The sequence below is a fragment of the Nuphar pumila genome, chromosome 2 (assembly GCF_984573655.1).
Source record: "Nuphar pumila chromosome 2, dmNupPumi1.hap1.1, whole genome shotgun sequence".
Lineage (NCBI taxonomy): Eukaryota > Viridiplantae > Streptophyta > Magnoliopsida > Nymphaeales > Nymphaeaceae > Nuphar > Nuphar pumila.
The window spans coordinates 120,638,331-120,655,968 of record NC_143250.1 but is presented as its reverse complement, the minus strand read 5'-3'; the positions used below and the strand labels follow the sequence as shown (position 1 = coordinate 120,655,968).

General features: G+C 37.8%; 1 protein-coding gene across 1 annotated transcript; it reads left to right on the top strand.

Annotated features, from left to right (window-relative positions):
• The first annotated feature begins 261 nt into the window (after positions 1 to 261).
• On the top strand, positions 262 to 10,028 carry LOC149846945 (putative potassium transporter 17). The gene is made up of 8 exons (XM_089998224.1): positions 262 to 486; positions 575 to 803; positions 7,379 to 7,612; positions 7,732 to 7,782; positions 7,861 to 8,121; positions 8,210 to 8,262; positions 8,343 to 8,712; positions 8,827 to 10,028. The coding sequence occupies exons 1-8, from the start codon at positions 328 to 330 to the stop codon at positions 9,678 to 9,680; spliced, it is 2,211 nt and encodes a 736-aa protein (XP_089854350.1). The 5' UTR covers positions 262 to 327; the 3' UTR covers positions 9,681 to 10,028.
• The last annotated feature ends 7,610 nt before the right edge of the window (positions 10,029 to 17,638 follow it).

Genomic DNA, 17,638 nt, shown 5'->3' with positions numbered 1-17,638 from the left:
TCTTTACATTAAAAAATTGCGAATCTTAGTCTGAACTTAGATTGAGCTCAGGTTTGGTATGAAATTTCACAAACTATAAGCACTTTGAGTCTGACTGGATTTTAATTGGACCTCCTTGTTTATCACCAAACTCTCAACCTTTAGAGTTCGGTACGGGTCGGGTTGGGCAGTAGATGCGATTCCCACGGCCCCGCGTGGAGGGCGGGCGGGAAGGCCTATATTAGAAACCAAAGCGTCCTCTGCTTCTCTTCATCTCGCCATCGTCGCGCTTTGTATCTTCAATTTTGGGGCGCGCGGCTGCGTAATTGCGTCTTGCTGCTGCTTCGGATGGAGTCGGGGCTGGAGCTCGAGACGTCCGCCTCCAGGAACAATTCGGCAGCCATCGAGATCGGTTACTCCAGCGGCAGCCTTCTGCACAATCGTCGCCACCTTCCCGATTCCTGCACCAACCTTCGAATCCCTTCTCCCTCCGACCCAGACGAAGCGGTTAGTCACCGTCTCCCTCCTTCTTTCTATTTCTTCTTTCCTTTCTCTTTGTTGTTTAATTAGGGTTCTTGGGTTGGGGGAATTGCAGGAGAAGAGCGGGTTGAGATGGAGGGACGTGGTGCTGGCTTACAGAACGCTTGGTGTGGTCTTTGGTGGACTCGTCACCTCCCCTCTCTACGTCTACCCTTCCATGAAACTCAGCTCTCCCACCGAGGAGGATTACCTTGGCATCTACAGCATCATGTTCTGGACGCTCACCCTCATCGGCGTCGTCAAGTACGTCTGCATCGCCCTGTGGGCCGACGACAACGGCGAAGGTCCTTCATTTTTTCAGGCTTCTCCTGCTTTTTTTTCGATTCGTGAAGCTTCTTAGCATCTTGGGGTTTCTGGCAATGTTTCTGAGATTTCCTCCATCCAATTCCTAAAAATTAGGTGCATCATCCTTATATATTAAAGGAAAAATAAAAGGTGTCTTCGTCGTTTATTAGGGCAAATAAAGAGTTGCATTTTCATTAGGTAGATGCTTGTTTCTGCTTGAAGTAGGTAAGAGTTTGCCCTCTTTCCCTGAAGACCCGAGTCGACTGCTATTCTGCGTAAACAATTCGTATCCGCTGTAACATGTCGGGGTCCGGGTATAGCTGTTCTGTAGTTTTGGTCATCTGTGTCACATGTATTTCGACATGCACAATGCTGTTTGGTGTTAGTTTTCCTCGGAAGGGTGGTGCTGATTGGGTGTGTGCGTTAATATGTTGGTGGGTATGGGGTCTGCAAATAGAGAATTTCGTGAAGTATGCAGAAAATAGTAGGAAGAATCTATTGTGTAATTATGTGCAGGCTGTAGCTCATTCTATCTCCAGTCCCCATGTCTTAGAAAATAGGTTTTCATCAGTCTCTCTTCAGTGCCAGTCTTGCATTTCTACGGTTGAAGAAAGCGGGACGGGTCATGGACTTTAATCTATATTATGCGGCATATTGTATTTGTACATCTTTGCACCATCATGAAGCATCAGCAACATCTACACCATTGCATTTTTCTTCTTGATTGACCTGACAAAATAAGAAGACGTAAGTGTTGCGTTTAGTAATCTTTGTATTTATTTTTTTCTTATCTCTGTTAACCATGTATTGCAGCGGTCTCCTATTCTTGGGAACCTAGATTAGGAAAACAGTTGAATGAATTTTTAGTGTGGATGGGGAAGATCTCGACAAAGATCCAAGGCAGGGCACTTCCCTGCATTCATTTCTATGGCTGCTTTTCCCTTCTCTGGGCTTGAGATGCTGCCATATGTCCATATTACATATGATTGGAGAACTATGAATTAGCTCAGTTGATTGCAGGAAAAACTGGTAAGCTGATAGCACATGGCATTGTGCAAAATGCTGAAAACATATATTAGTCTTGAGTAATGAAATAGAGCCTTCTGGTATAATAGACATATCAACTGGAGACATACAGGGAGACAACAGAAGAATACAGCTAGAAATTTTTTTGTTCATCAGAAAATGATTCTGCTTGCATAAATCTACTGGAATGTTCTTGAATGGTCAAGCCATGAACAGACACTGTAAACAATAATTCGTTAGCCAAATCTAATCACAGGAAATGTCTGTCATACTTTAAGAATTCTACGGCTAATGTTAGCAGAGGATTCTTCCTGCCAAGAATGGCATACTGAAGAAAATTGATATGCTGGACCACATAATGGATGTTTGTGTTCCGGAAAACAGTCTATGAAATTGGAACAGCATCTAAGCACATAGTTCTGTCTCATATGGAGAAACCACTCATTAGGTCAAATTAGAATTTTGGGTGTACTCAGGTCTGAAAAATTGGCCATCCATTTTTTCCAAATAGATTTGCAGAAGAAATTTATGTGGATTATTCATTATAGGTTGCATTCTTATTTATTGAGTTTCTAAAAGAATCTTTTTTGTTAAGATTTACATCATTACCATTAATGGGAATTTAGTTGTCATTTGGCTCATATCCTTGTCAAGATCTTTTGATGCCTAGAATCAAGTACTATCATTCACTCTACCAGTGGCTTATTATTTCCTTTTTATGAAAAGTAAGTTTCATTCATTCAAGAAGATCTTTCTGTCATCTACTCGATGCACTTGTATTATATTTCTAGTGTCTTTCTTTTCCAAACCTATTCTTATGGAGAGTTATAAGCTTTCCTTTTATTTGACCAGTTATGCCTTCTCTTTTCCTCTTTTATTTTTCTTGTAATGCCATGAAACCAAGGGTGAAAAGAACCAAGACTAAATGGGCACCTCCCTGCTTTTTGTGCAAATATAATGGAGTCACATTGTTTAAATACTCATTCTGAAATGCTGAAGATGATTGTCGCTGTTTCAAGTCAATTGGTGTTTTTCTAGGTAAAACCTTGACATGAAAGCCTCCAAGTTTCTGGGTAATTTTCCTCTATCTATTCAAAAAATTTATTCCTTTTTAGGCTTATGTCAACTTCAATGCTTTTACCAAACAGGTAATTTTTTTTTCTTTATTTGTTTTGTTCTCTTGGAAGATCATTTGCCATCCCCCTATAATTTTGGTATGAAAATGATGGCTAATGGGCAGTTAAAGGTGTTCTCTTACTAGCTTTCCTCTGATATTTTTTCTTTGTGGAGAAAAATATTTTTAAGCGTATATCTTGTGATGCTCAGTAAAATTTCAGCTGTGTTTGGTCCGTTTTCTTTTTTGTTGAGTAATTCTGGCTTCCTCCCTTCATTCATCAAAAAAGAATAGAGAATTACAATTGATCTTCCTTCCTAAACCTATCCAAATAATTATGTTACCAGTACAAATATTTTCCCTAATTCTAGAACCAAGAAACCTAATTCAAGCTAAGTATGGCATACCATACTCAGACCAACAAATGTAAAAAGCATATGTATGTTGCTAGAAATCCAATGCTTTTAGCTACACACTCCACTGCCCAATTTTCTTAGGCGATTCCACTTTCATAAGCCTGGGAGAAAGGAAACTTCTTTTAAGAAGAGATCCATTAGTCTACTCCCTCTTAACTGTGGTCTCTTGTGAAGCCAATAAGGTTGGAGAATGCACTAAGGTGGACTCATTAAGTCTCAACTCATTGGACTTCTCATCATTTGATTCTTGTGAAAAAAAAAGTTCTGTGTGTGTAGACAGTCTTCCTTTTTGGTGGTTAAGCTTCTTCATTTGATCTAACCACAAACCCCTCCAATAGGGAAATTCCTTCTTGGATAGGAGTTACCTCTGAGGTGCCATAACTGCTGGAATATCCCCACCAAATCCTGCCATATCCTATTTCCTTACTTAGAGGCTGCATCTATGACATGCTATTTCCTAGCCTTTTAGTTGTCTCTTTCAAGATGAAACAAAGGTTTACAATGGGCATCAAACACCAAATTGATTTGGACCCCCTTTATTTTTGGCATTTCTTCCATAGTTGACAAGCCAGTAACTCAGGAAAAAAGAAAAAATGGTTAATCGGCAACTCATGACTTGGCTAGTCAACTAGAATGAGTTGGATGAACAAGGATTTTTATTTACATAGTATTTTGGTATAAAATATTAAAAAGCCAAGAAAATACTTTATAAAATATCTATTTGATTTTGTGACACTATCTTTTAAAAAAATTTAATTCTTTACCATTCCTCACCAGAATCCTGCTTTCCAAGCTGTGATACGGTTTATAATTGGTTAGGCTTCATCCAAACAAACCAAAACTTGAATCCAATCCTACCTAAGCAGCTAAGCCAAATCCTATCAATCTTGACATAGACCCCTATCATCACTTTAAAGTTAGACCTAGGTCTGAATCCACCTAAGCCCGACCTATGCCTAACTCCTTAACAACCTCTATGACGGCATCCACCTTTAGTTGCATTCCTTGCTAATGAATCCAGGATTTAAAGAGATTTTGGTGAATGGGCATCCCTACCAAACATTCCAGTCAATGAAATGAAGGTCTTTGTGGGACATGATCACTCACCATTGAATGCCATCAATAACAAAACCTTAAAAGCTATGTGGACCACCAAAGGGATCAAACTTTGTATCCACTCCTGTTCACAATTCTCGCCCGCCTTCATCTTAACCAAAATAATGGTAATCATAGTGATGAATGACCCTACATGTGGTTGAGCTTGAAAGCTTAAGATTGAAGGAACTATTTTCTTTCCATATGCCTACTCGATGGAAACCCTTCACTGAGTGTGTCCCCTGTTCCGGGCAAGAATCCCTGCAGTGACCCTCAGCAGTGGCATGGCTAGCCATATCATGTCTTGCCAAAAGCTGGAAGCAAAGACAACACTATATGCGTGTGTCTGAGAGAGAGAGAGAGAGAGAGAGAGAGAGAGAGAGAGAGAGAGAGAGAGAGAGAGAGAGAGAGAGAGAGAGAGAGAGAGAGAGAGAGAGAGAGATCCCACTCCCATTTAGTCAAACCCCTGGTTCCCTTGGTTCTTGCAGCTCTCAGCAGGAAATCTTACCCTTGGACAGGGCTCTTGTGGCTCACAAACGCAAGAGGAAATGTATAGATTAAGGGGTTTCTGTTTTTTCCCTTTTCTAAAACCCTAAAAACTATATAACTTTTTTTTTATGACGAGGAACCCTCGCTAAAGCGAGGAAATAAAAACAATATAATTTGACTTGGCCGGTTCTAGGTGAACTAAAAAACCATCTGAGTCGTACGATTTGTATCTATTCACATGTGATTTGCGGTTAGAATGAGCAATACAGGGTCTATTTGCTTGTTTGGTAGCCAACTCGGGTGAGCAATCAAGTCTTTGAGTTCACTTTGGTGATTTTGCCAATTATGATTTCTTCCTTTTGTTTAGGTCAAACATTAAATTGAGCGTAGATCTGGCTTTTGTGAGAGAATCATATCTTTCATTGTCTGACCTTGAACAGTGACATATTTGGTGTTGTCTGATATCTTTTTTTTTGTGTTGTCAGATATTAGTGTTGATTTTGTTTACATGATGTTTGTGATCAGATACAATGGCAAACAGATCTCATTCAAGAAAGCGAAAGGGTTATGCTATATATATATATATATATATATATATATATATATATATATATATATATATATATATAGAGAGAGAGAGAGAGAGAGAGAGAGAGAGAGAGAGAGAGAGAGATGATCATCCTAGCCCCTTTTTTGTTAGGTCATCTTTTGGACCTTCCAAAAAATCATAGTTTTAGGTATTTTTTTTCTGCTCAATTGAACCATTGGATGTGTTTATCATTGCTTATTTACTACAACCAAGCTCTATTTTAAATTGAATTGATGTAAAAAATATGAATATCTTATTATCAAACTTTAGTATGATCTTAGTTGTCATAGGTGCTAGGCGGCGCCTAGGCGGTGAGCCCCTAAAAAGGCCTAGGCAGCAACCCCCCTCAAAAAAAAAACATAATAACATACATGTATATTGTTTTTCCTTTCTTCTTCTTCTTCTTCTCCTCCTTGAAGAAGAAAACATGATTTGTCTTAAAAAAAACTTCAAAAAAATAAAAATAAAAAGCCTAGGCTTTAAAAACAAGCCTAGGCAGTGACAACCTAGGTGGCAATATAGGGCCCCACCGCCCGGACCTGGTCGCCCAGGCGGTGGGACTGCACCTAGGTCACCTAGGCGGTGCCTTTGACAACTAAGAGTATGATATCGGCCATAGTTACTAGAGGCGCTTCCCTAAGGGGCAAAGCATGCTTCCCCGGAAGCGCGCTTTCGAAGAGGGAAGCACCATGCTTCCCCCAAAAGGGGAAAGTGTGGGGGAAACTCACCTCCTGTTTGGGAAAGCGCTTCCCACTCACTTCCCCCGTGTCCCCTTCGGTTCCCCATTGTTTTTTGTGTGTTTTCATGTTATTATTATTATTTTTTTTCATTTCCCCCTCGCATTCCACTCGTTTCCATGACGTTTTCCTTTTTGCTTTTCACTTGCTTCCACAATTGCTTTCAAAACGAATCTCACTTCATTCTTCATACTTTTTTTTAACACTCGGTTCCCCGCTTCTGCTTCATGCATCACTTCCTGTATACATTTCGCTTGCTGGTTACTATGATATTGACTGATATTTTCTCTCTCTTCAAAAAACACATCAACAACAAAAACAACAACTACGCCTTCATCCCAAAACAATTGGGGTCGGCGATATGAACCAAAAAAGAAAATCATTCTGGGTCTTCCACATGAATCCTTCTCCTCCAATCATTTCTATCCAATGCCATGTCCTCGGTGAGGTTCAAAGCATTCATATCCTTTCCTATCATCTCCATCCATGTCTTCCTAGGCCTACCCCGACCTCTTTTAACTAATATATTTTCCCATTTCTCCATCCTTCTAACTGGAGCATCATTAGGCCTTCGCCGAATATGTCCAAACCACCGTAAACGATTCTCTCTCATCTTATTTTCAATGGGTGCAACGCCTACCTTCTTACGTATCTCCTCGTTCCGAATCTTCAAAAAACACATATGAGCATAAAAAAATACTTAATGAAATACATGTTCTCTACTGAGTAAACAGTGATAAACACATCTAATGGTCCAGATTGAGCATGAAGCCCCCTAAAACTATGATTTTGGAGGGTCCTAATAGTGAACTAACGAAAAGGAGGTTAGAATGATCCCAGGTCTCTTACACAGAATGTATGTATTTATGTATCTATGTGTGCATGTATCATGTATGTATACTATAGGGCTGTAACTGTAATATTCCTTGTGAAATTCCTTGTCGTGTAAGTTCAGAGTCTTCAGACCCACACGAAAGGCATAATGATCTGGGCCATTAAATGAATTTCTTTATGTTTTGAATAGCCTTTCTACCTTAGGTGGAATTCATTCCCTTTTATCTATATTTCTTCCTGATTGATGATGTAGGTGTTGGTTTTCTTAATACAGGTGGTACCTTTGCATTATACTCACTGCTTTGCAGGCACACAAATGTAGGATATCTTCCATGTAGAGGTTTTGGTTCAAGCACATATACTGAACAACACAGAGGCACTGAGAAACATCAAAAACTGGTCAAGTTCTTTGAGAACAGTGTTGTTGCCAGGAGGGTGATGCTCTTTATTGCAATGCTGGGAATGTGTATGCTAATTGGTGATGGCATACTTACTCCAGCAATATCAGGTTTCTTGCAACAGGAGTATTTTTTCCTTTTTGAGTTATTCTCTTTCATAATGTGCATTTTAAGATGAAGTGGAAGACAAATACACGTTTGAATCTTTAAATATTTCTTTCTGCTTCAGTGTTATCGGCTATGGATGGGTTGAGAGGTCCATTTCCTTCCATTAGTAAGAGTAAGTTTTTCACTTATGCTCTATCCTGTAAAAGAATGCTGCCATTTATTTTAATAGCATAATTTTGATTTTGTGCAGATGTTGTGAAAGCTCTGTCAGCTGTAGTTCTGATTGTTTTGTTTCTGTTACAAAGATTTGGTACTTCACGTGTTAGTTTCCTTTTCTCCCCTGTCATGGCTGCCTGGACTTTTATTACTCCAGCCATTGGCATTTATAGCATCTTGCATCACTACCCATCTATTTTTAAGTCCCTATCTCCACATTACATAGTCTCTTTCTTTGTAAGGAATGGAAAGGAAGGATGGCTGTTACTTGGTGGCACAGTCCTTTGTATAACAGGTATGGGGTGTGATAACTGACAGTCTTTAGGAGCCCTAAAGCCTATCTTAAGGTCATTGTGAAAGCTTTGGAGCATGTGTTATTTCAGGTGCTGAGGCTATGTTTGCGGATCTTGGTCATTTTAACAGAACTTCAATACAGGTTATTACTTGCATTAGTGCATTTAGAATACCAGCTTAGAGATTCACTTCAATACACATCATTCTACTTGTCTTTTACAGATAGCTTTCTTGTTCACCATATATCCATCTCTGGTTCTCACTTATGCTGGGCAAACAGCATACTTGATCAAGAATCTTAATGATCATGATGAAGGGTTTTACAAGTTTGTTCCAACTGCCATCTACTGGCCCATGTTCATTATAGCGACACTAGCAGCCATAGTTGCAAGTCAGTCTCTGATATCTGCCACTTATTCTGTAATAAAGCAATCAGTTGGTCTGGGTTACTTTCCTCGTGTTAAGGTGGTACATACCTCAAAGCACAAAGAAGGCGAGGTTTATTCTCCAGAAGTTAATTATACACTTATGGTGCTTTGTGTTGGAGTAACTCTTGGCTTTGGTGATGGCGCAGACATTGGGAATGCATTTGGTAGGAAGTGTACCTTTTTGTGGACTTGTTTGTGAAATATTGATGCTTTCAAGTTTCTTTGTTTCCTAGCATGCTGAAAATTATTAACCACATACAAATCCATTCTATTTTCAGGTGTCGTGGTTATTCTTGTAATGCTTATTACCACCATCCTATTGACACTTGTCATGATCATGATTTGGCAAACCCCTCTTCTACTGGTTGCAGTTTATTTTGTTGCATTTGTTGTTTTAGAAGGGACATATGTAAGTGCTGTTTTCACTAAGGTCCCAGAGGGTGGATGGATTCCATTTGTCATATCTATGGTCCTAGCTCTTATCATGTTCTCATGGTACTATGGGAGGCAAAAGAAAGTGGACTACGAGAAGAGCCATGAGATAACCAAAGAAAGCCTTGGCATTCTTCTCTCTCAGCCAGAAATTTACAGAGTTCCAGGCATATGCTTCTTCTACAGCAACATATATCCTGGCTTGCCACCTATCCTTGGACACTATATAAAAAACATGCGTTCTTTGCATGAGGTCACTGTTTTTATGACGTTTAGATATTCTATGGTTCCCAAAGTAGATCCAAATAAGAAAATTATTGTGCAGGGACTGGGATACAAAGGGATTTACAACTGTATAGTTCAGTATGGTTATGCTGATTCCCTCAGCTTAGAAGACAGTGAATTAATAAATTACGTGATTGAAAGTTTGAGACTACATATGCAGGAAAGCTTGGGTGCTGTATCAACTATCTCAGTATCTTCTCAAGAAGAGATGATGTCGTTGGAGCAGGCCAAGAGAGCTGGTGTGGTGCATGTCCTGGGTAAAACCGGTTTCCGGATCAGTAAAAGAACTAACTGGTTGGATAAGATTTTAGTCAGGTTCTACTCCTTTTTGCATGCTATTTGCAGGCCTGCATTGCCTTCCCTGGGAATACCTCTTTCAGAATGTATGGAACTGGGAATGCTTTATGAGGCATGAATGCAGTTGGATGGTTTTGCCAAAAATGAAGGGGGTGGTGAGGAAATGAATTCAGCATGGGACAAGTTTCTTATGTGCTCATCCCACCTTGCTGTGTGTCACTTGTTCTACTTGTTTTTTGTTGATCTTCTTGAACCTGATTATACTTTATATTTCATATATTTCATGGGCTGCACGACACCGTGTTAATGAAGCCATATTGAGTCTTATGTATGTAAAAATGGACTCTTTTTCTAGGCAGGTTGGTTGACGGCCTCCCGCATAGTAAACGTGAGTTCCCTTGACACAATGTAACTCCAAGAATCTGTCAGACTCGACAAATGTTTAGCAATATATGCAGTTTCACAAGGTTTGTCAGATTCTGTCATAAATTCAAGACCAGAAATTAACATGGTTACCGCTGTGTTCTGGACATAGTGACAAATCTCTCGCTAGATTTATAAAAATATTACAAAATTATCCCGAGAAATTGCTTGAAAGTTGGAAAGACATCACTTTCTCATGCTAAGCAAGTGGTCCAGGTTCAAACCCCATGGGTGTTAGCCCTTGTGTAAGCCGAAGCGTGGCAACTCTCTGGGGCCAAGGGGTAAGCCCACAGAGTTTTACACTGGTGCCGTAAGTATGGCAGGCAAAGCCAGCACGGCTAGGTCTATGATCTTGGAGTTGGTTTCTTTGTGCAAATATAAAAAATGTGATATGTTTTTATCGGCTATTGATAGTAAAAGAACCGTGTGTGTTATTTTTAAATAAGTTTTTATAAAAAATAATGTTATATAATTTTAATTTAATTTTCATTGTTAAGATTTTGATAAAAAACGTGAGATTTAAAAGAAATTCATCTTTCTCGTGAGTTTTTGGCTGCTGATATTTTGCCGTTTTTAACTTTTGTCACTATGGATATGATCAAAACCACTTGGAACATGATTAGTACTGTTTTAAGATAAAGATTCATGCCTTGGTTTCCAATGTATGACGCATGGCGAGGGTGGATAGCAGGGTGCATGTTGTCTTTTGGGTGGCTGAGTACTTTGAAAGGTCCTTGGTCCGATTAATGGATCCGCTTTCTTTGGATGGTGCCGAAAAGTAGTTTGAGAACCTGGCTTTGGGCATTTAACTTGGGTTAATTCTCCAAAATCAAATTTGGCGGTTTGCTTAAATGTCACAAAGCTCGGTTTTGGCAAAACTGAAAAACCCATTTTGCAAAAATAAGCTTCCTGGTTTTCTGGGTCCTTCCTCCCCCAATTGGCCAACATTTGACCATATTATAGCTAGATGGTAGCCAGACCACCATGCCTACGCAAACATTCCAAATCTAGGATTTGGGATTCACCAAATACCAACCATTTGTGGGGAGCTGGTATTTGGCAACTGATTGGAGTTGGCATTTCCTTGTCAACTACCTACTTTCGAAAACCCATTAAGAGAGTTGAAAGGAGAGGTGAAAAGTAGGGGTGCCAACGGGTCGGGTTTGGTTCGGACCAGGTGGAACCAGACATGGGGTCGATTTTTGGGTATGGTATTGGGTCTGGACCCGAGTCTAATCGAACCCACCATAAAAAAACTATAACTGGACCCGATAAGAAGTACATGAACCAGACCCAGTAAAATTGCATTGAAAAATTGCGGGTCATAATTGGAACTCGGGTTGGGCCTAGGTCTGTTATAAAATTTCACAAACCATACCCAGCTCCATGTATTAATTGGACTTTTGGGTCCAGACTCAGGTCTTAATCGGGTGTTCTTATTTATCACCATATCCGAACCCTATAGGGTTTGGTATGAGTCGGGTCTGGGTAAACCAGAGCCAAACAAGACTGAAATTGAGATGCTAAATGTGAACTCTAAGTAATATGATTCAAGGAGAAGGACCTCAAGATCTACTTAGTCTACAATTGTAATCATCTTGTTGGCTCTTTAACAATGGGATGAGTGTGCATCTTCTAATGTAATCACCATCTCATCTTGAGTGATATTTCATCACTTAGAATCTTTGATGTAGTCCTTTGCATCTTGAGAGTTAATTCATAAATTTTATTTTTCTTTAAAAAAAAACAAGGCTGTAACTGGATTTGGGAGATGAAAGGGTTGTGGAGCTATACCGCAATTCATCCCATCCCTGAGATTTGTCATATCCAATCTCCCAAATAGTAGTGAGTGTTGGGGATTCAATAAATTTTCTCCTGCATCCACCAAGATCAGGCTTCCAAAGAGATCCTAATTGTCATCCAAACAACAAATTTTTAGATAATCAAGGCTTTCCTGGCTTTTGCAGAAACCAAGTTTTGAACCAAATTTTAAGAAAGCCAGATTTTAAAAAAAACCAAGTTTTTAGCTTGTTATCCATACGCCCCACCCCAACTCAGGAAATAGTTTACTTTTGGAAACTATGATCTTTCTCAAGTTTGCTTTTAGAAATCCTTTACTAGGACTGGCCCATGATCCATCGGCTGATATCCCATCCTACTACAAACATATACCTCATGATAGATACATATTAGCCACAATTGATTGTGCATATAATCTAGTTGAGATCTCAAGACGCAAATGGGTTTAACTCAATTGATGTGTTCAGTATGATGGAATTAGTGGAAACCTTGAATCGTGTTTTTCTAATGAAAAATATGTTTTTATACGTCAAAAAAATTTGGTGCATTTTATTGCCTTTGATTTTTGCATCGCCAAGAAAACCTGCATACATGTTGGATCGGGTGATCCAAAAGCTGATTCCATCCTAATTGATCATGTAGATCACATCTATAATTCTAGATTTACAAAAGAAAGAAAGAAAAAATCTTCGTTGATTATAGGTACAAATCTAATATAACTATTAACTCCCTCACCACGGCCTAGTATTAGCCAAGATTGCTAGGCGTCCAAAACTGTGATAATATCAACGGGCGATCATTTGCATTTCTTGCTATATCACACTTTTACGGACAAATTTTAAGAACCGAGAGTTGGAAGTAGGGTTGGTAAACTAGCCAAACGAACCGAATAGGGCATGTTCGGGCTCGACTAGTTTACTAATCGACTGAGCTCGCGACTCAGCTCCTTCTCGTGCTTGAATGAGTCAAGCTAAATACAAGCTTGCTCGTGTAAAACAATCCATGTTAAATATTATGCAACATATTTGGAAATGAAACCCAACCACATGTTGGAATCGAGCGCACCAAGAACCGATCCCTATAAAATCAAGTACTTAGCAGCCAGATTTAAAAATAAAGCAAAAAAGCTAAAAACCCCATTTTAACATTTTTCATTTATCATCACTATATATATATACACGAAAATGGATCCGTGCTAAACCCATTTGGTGCTAAACCGTGTGCTAAATGGGGTTATTAGCTTCTCCCGTGCTTTTTATGTGGTTTTGGCCCTATAAATGTGTTAGGCATGGTAGATTTACTAAGAATCCACACCTGTATTATAACGTGTTTTCGATTGAAAAAATGATGTATGGAGCCTCGAAAATTTACAAAAATTTTGGACCGTTGATTTTTCGAACTTTATAAAAACCCACCAGTGTTGGAATCAAATGCTTCAAGAGCTGATCCCTATAAAATCAATTTCATAGATCACATCTGTATGGTCAGAATTTAAAAATAAAATAAGCCCAAAAAATGCATTTAGCACGCTATTTAGCACCAAATAGGTTTAACACCGAGTAATGATATATATATAAGTGGTAGCTACTAACTACTTAGCTAACCTTCGTGCTAACCGGGCTTCCGGAGGGTTTTCCCTATGTATACTTAAATTTGATTGTACAAATGTGTTCAACACATCGATTTACTAGGAAACGACACTTGGACCATGTTTTTTTTATGAAAAATATGATTTTTAAGCCTTGAATATTTATGAAAAACTTAGACCATCAGTTTTTTTACACATTATAAAAACCTACCTGCATATCAAAATTGGATGATCCAAAGAGTCAATTCCTACCTATAAAATCAAGCATGATCTGTATGGTTAAATTTAAGCAAAACATGAAAAACCCTTCAAAAGCCCAGTTAGCATGGAGGTTAGCTAGAAAAGTACTTAGCAGCTACCACCTTCTCTCTCAATCTCTCTCCCTCTCTCCTCTATATATATAGAGGAATGAAAACCTCCCCAATGAAAACAGTTTAAAACCTACCCAAAGGAAAAAATTTGTTTTTTTTTTTCAAATGTTTGACCGTACATATGTGTTTAGCATGATTGATTTATTAGAAATCAATACTTGGATCATAAATTTTGGATAAAAAATGGTATTTGAAGCCACAAGAATTCATGAAAATTATACACCATTGATTTTTGAAACTTATAAAAACCTATCTATGCATCATAATCAAATGCTCCAAGAACTGATTCCTAGAAAAACAACCATATAGATCATATATATACGGTCAGAATTTTGAAAAAACAACAAAAATCCAATAAAACGTCCATTGGGTAGGTTTGGGAGGGTTTTCTATTGGGTAGGTTTTCATTCTACTATATATATATATATATATATATATATATATATATATATATATATATATATATATATATATATATATATATATATATATATATATATATTGTAACACCAAAAATTTTTTGTCGGTTTTTTATTTTAATATCTCTTTTCTTTGAAACACAATGGGAGCCTTTTAAATCTTATAAATAGAAATATACCTATAAGAAGTTATTTAGATCCCAAAAACCAATCCAAGGCATAGAAAAGTTGCACACATGCAAAATGTCATTTCATTTGAAATCTAACAAAATTTCTATTAGAAAAAACACTAACATCAAAGGAAATTGTGCATCATAATGACAAAGTAAGAATGCATCTTTTTGTATTCATATGCAAACACAATTAGAACTAAACAAGGTCAACTAACCACTCCATTTCAGGCAAATATGTTTTCATGCAAATTTTAAATCGATAGTAATTTATGGTCACACTGTAACGGCCCCAGATTTTCAAAACACAACTTAGTAAAAAATTCATGATTTTTTTTCTTTTTTCTTTGCAGCAAAATTTAGAAAAAGACTTTAACAGTGAAAATAGACAATAGTTAGTCATCAATTTTAAAAAATATCGAAAAGTCACAGGTATATGGCCAAGCACTCATTGACTATCAAAGTATTTCATTTACGCAAACCAAAATGAGTTATTTATTACAAACAACATTGCTTGGTAAAACAATATTCTATAAAACTGGTTTTATAAATGAAATATCAAACATAGTCTGAAGAAACCTTAGAACTTGATGCTGCCCTGCTTTGTATATCATATCGCAGGTTCAATACCTGTATCCCCCATAAAACAAGGTAATTGAAAACAAGTATAAAGCTTGTAAACATGAAGAGCATCCTCAAGCCATAATTGAAAACAACATAGCTCAAATCTTTATAACTTAGCGTATCAACATGAGAAGTCTTTTTAGGGTCAAGGTTGGAATATCGTAGCTCAAGTCTACACGACTTAGCGTATAAGTATTTCATGAATCAAAGAAAGAGCTCATCGAGCTTAGGATATTCATGCGGATATAACTTAGGTCCTTTGCCCGATCAGTCCAGCAGTGTATTGATATCAATATCTTTCACAAGGTTATGCATAAGTAATGATAACACACATTTATTCATTCATTGTTGAACCTATAACTACTGCATTGTTTCGATATTACTCGTTCACCCCCTGGTATGTGAGAAAACTTAGCTTCGACATCAAAAAAAGTCATTTAGGGGTTTATTATGTTATGTATTTTGTATATCCCAGAGAACTGAGTGTCCCTGTCCGTAATGAGACGATAGTCAAAGCTCATGCTGGGAGACCCCCACCAGGCCGATTCGGATGCATCATTCTACTAAAGTAGTGGGGTTCAATCCCTAGATCTTAAGGATAACCCGACCTACTAACCTTTGAGTGATGGGAGGTCACCTGAACTCTTTGGTCCATAACATCATATAGGTCACTAAAGGTGGTACCATCACCATCATGCCACAATGATCGCAAGTTCTGAAGGGGTTCGATGACATAATCTTTCTTATTAGGACGTTGAGTGCCACATAGACAATCCAGTGCATTTTGCACAAAGGGAACATGTACCCCAAACCCAACTCAGTTTTTAGAAGCACGGATTGGTTTTTGTGTGGTCAAAGACTACCGTTATATTTTATTCATATGCATGCAGGACCTCGCTCTTGGCATCTACGACCTTCAAGAGCGCTTTATCCCTTGCGGGTGGACAACCAACTTTTGCACAACGACTATAACGCCTCAAAATTCTCAAACTTGTAACTTTTAGAAGAATTTAGAAAGCTTTTAAAATCATTCATTTTTCAGAGTTTTAAATAGTAATTCAGCAGAAAATGATATTTTAAAAACAACAAGTCAACAGACCTTGGGCACATTACAACATAAATTTTCCTTCACAAACCAATTCAAATCCCTTACATTTAAGAAAGCAAATAGATTATAAAAATGCAATTTTTAATAGTTTAAGACTTGTATAAAATGAGAGAATTTTAAGAAAAATCATTATGCAAATTTATCAAAATGTCCTCAAGAGTGAAACGTCAGGGAAAAAGTCTTATATTGATCTCATCACGCCATCGTGTTATCGCAGTCTCAAACATCACCTGCCCATAAAATGAGTTAGTTTCACAAAAAACTGGTAGGTGCCCAAGTGAGACAATATAGAACTGAAATAAGCATTTGAAATAAGTAATGAGTTAAATTTAGCATGTGCAACAGACTATGCAAATGAATACATATTTCTAATATGAATAATTGAGTATGCAAACAAATAAAGGTTTTCAATGTGAGCAATTAAGTATAAAATATAGTGAGTCATCAACTATTACCAGGAAAGAGTTCATTCCACACAAGATATACACAATTTCACGGCAAGCAAATACATTAATCATAAGGTGCAAGTAATTGCACGACAAACCGTTTATAAGTTGCACGCGGTAAGCAATCACACGACAACCGTTATACTAATCACAAAATATAAACAACTCATAAGACAATCAGCTACATTAATCCTAGTTGTAAATAATTCATAGATTACGAGCTATAAACAATTGCACAACAAGCAATTCTGTCAATCACAAGGTATAGGTAGTGCATAAATTATAAACTATAAGCAATTTCACCATAAGGAATTGCATTAGCCATAAGATGTGAACAATTCATAGATTATGAATTGTAAGCAATTGCACAAGTAATTATGTCAATCACAAGGTATAGGCAGTGCATAAATTACAAACTGTAAGCAATTTCACCACAAGCAATTGCATTAGCCATAAGCTGTGAACAATTCGTAGATTACGAGCTGTAAGCAATTTATACAATAAGCAATTCTATCAATCATAAGAGATTTGATTCAATAAGTATTGTGAACAAAATATTTATTGTTTCAATATTAGCTGATCTTGCGGGTACGCACAAGGCACGATACGTAGAAACAAGTAAGACTAATCCAAGGGTTTATTATGCCCTATATTTTAGATACCTCGGGCAGCTAACTGAGTCCGCTCTTAAGGGAATGACCAGTGACCAAGAGAGTAAATTTTTAAAAGCATAAATGGCCTATGGATACATCCAATTTCTGCAGAAGTGCTTGAAGCTACCTTTTATAGCCCATTTTTCCTAACTCCGATGACTAGAAAGGCTGAGTCTTTTGCCCGTAATAGCCATTAATAGTCTATTTATTAGAGTTTTTGTATCATTAATCATCTCTCTTGATGAACTATGGTGAACGGGCACGATGGGGGTTTCTTAACCGCCACCCCGTTCTACATGCTCTAGTCCATTAAACCCACTCGAGCATCTTGCTTGTGAAGGCGTATAGTCACTATTTTGAGATTTCAATAATGTGCCATTGTACGCTTCGAGGTTACCACAGACCTCTCATCATACTCATCGTAGTACGGAACGTACATGCTCAAAAGTACAACCAGAATGAGAAGGGTCAAAT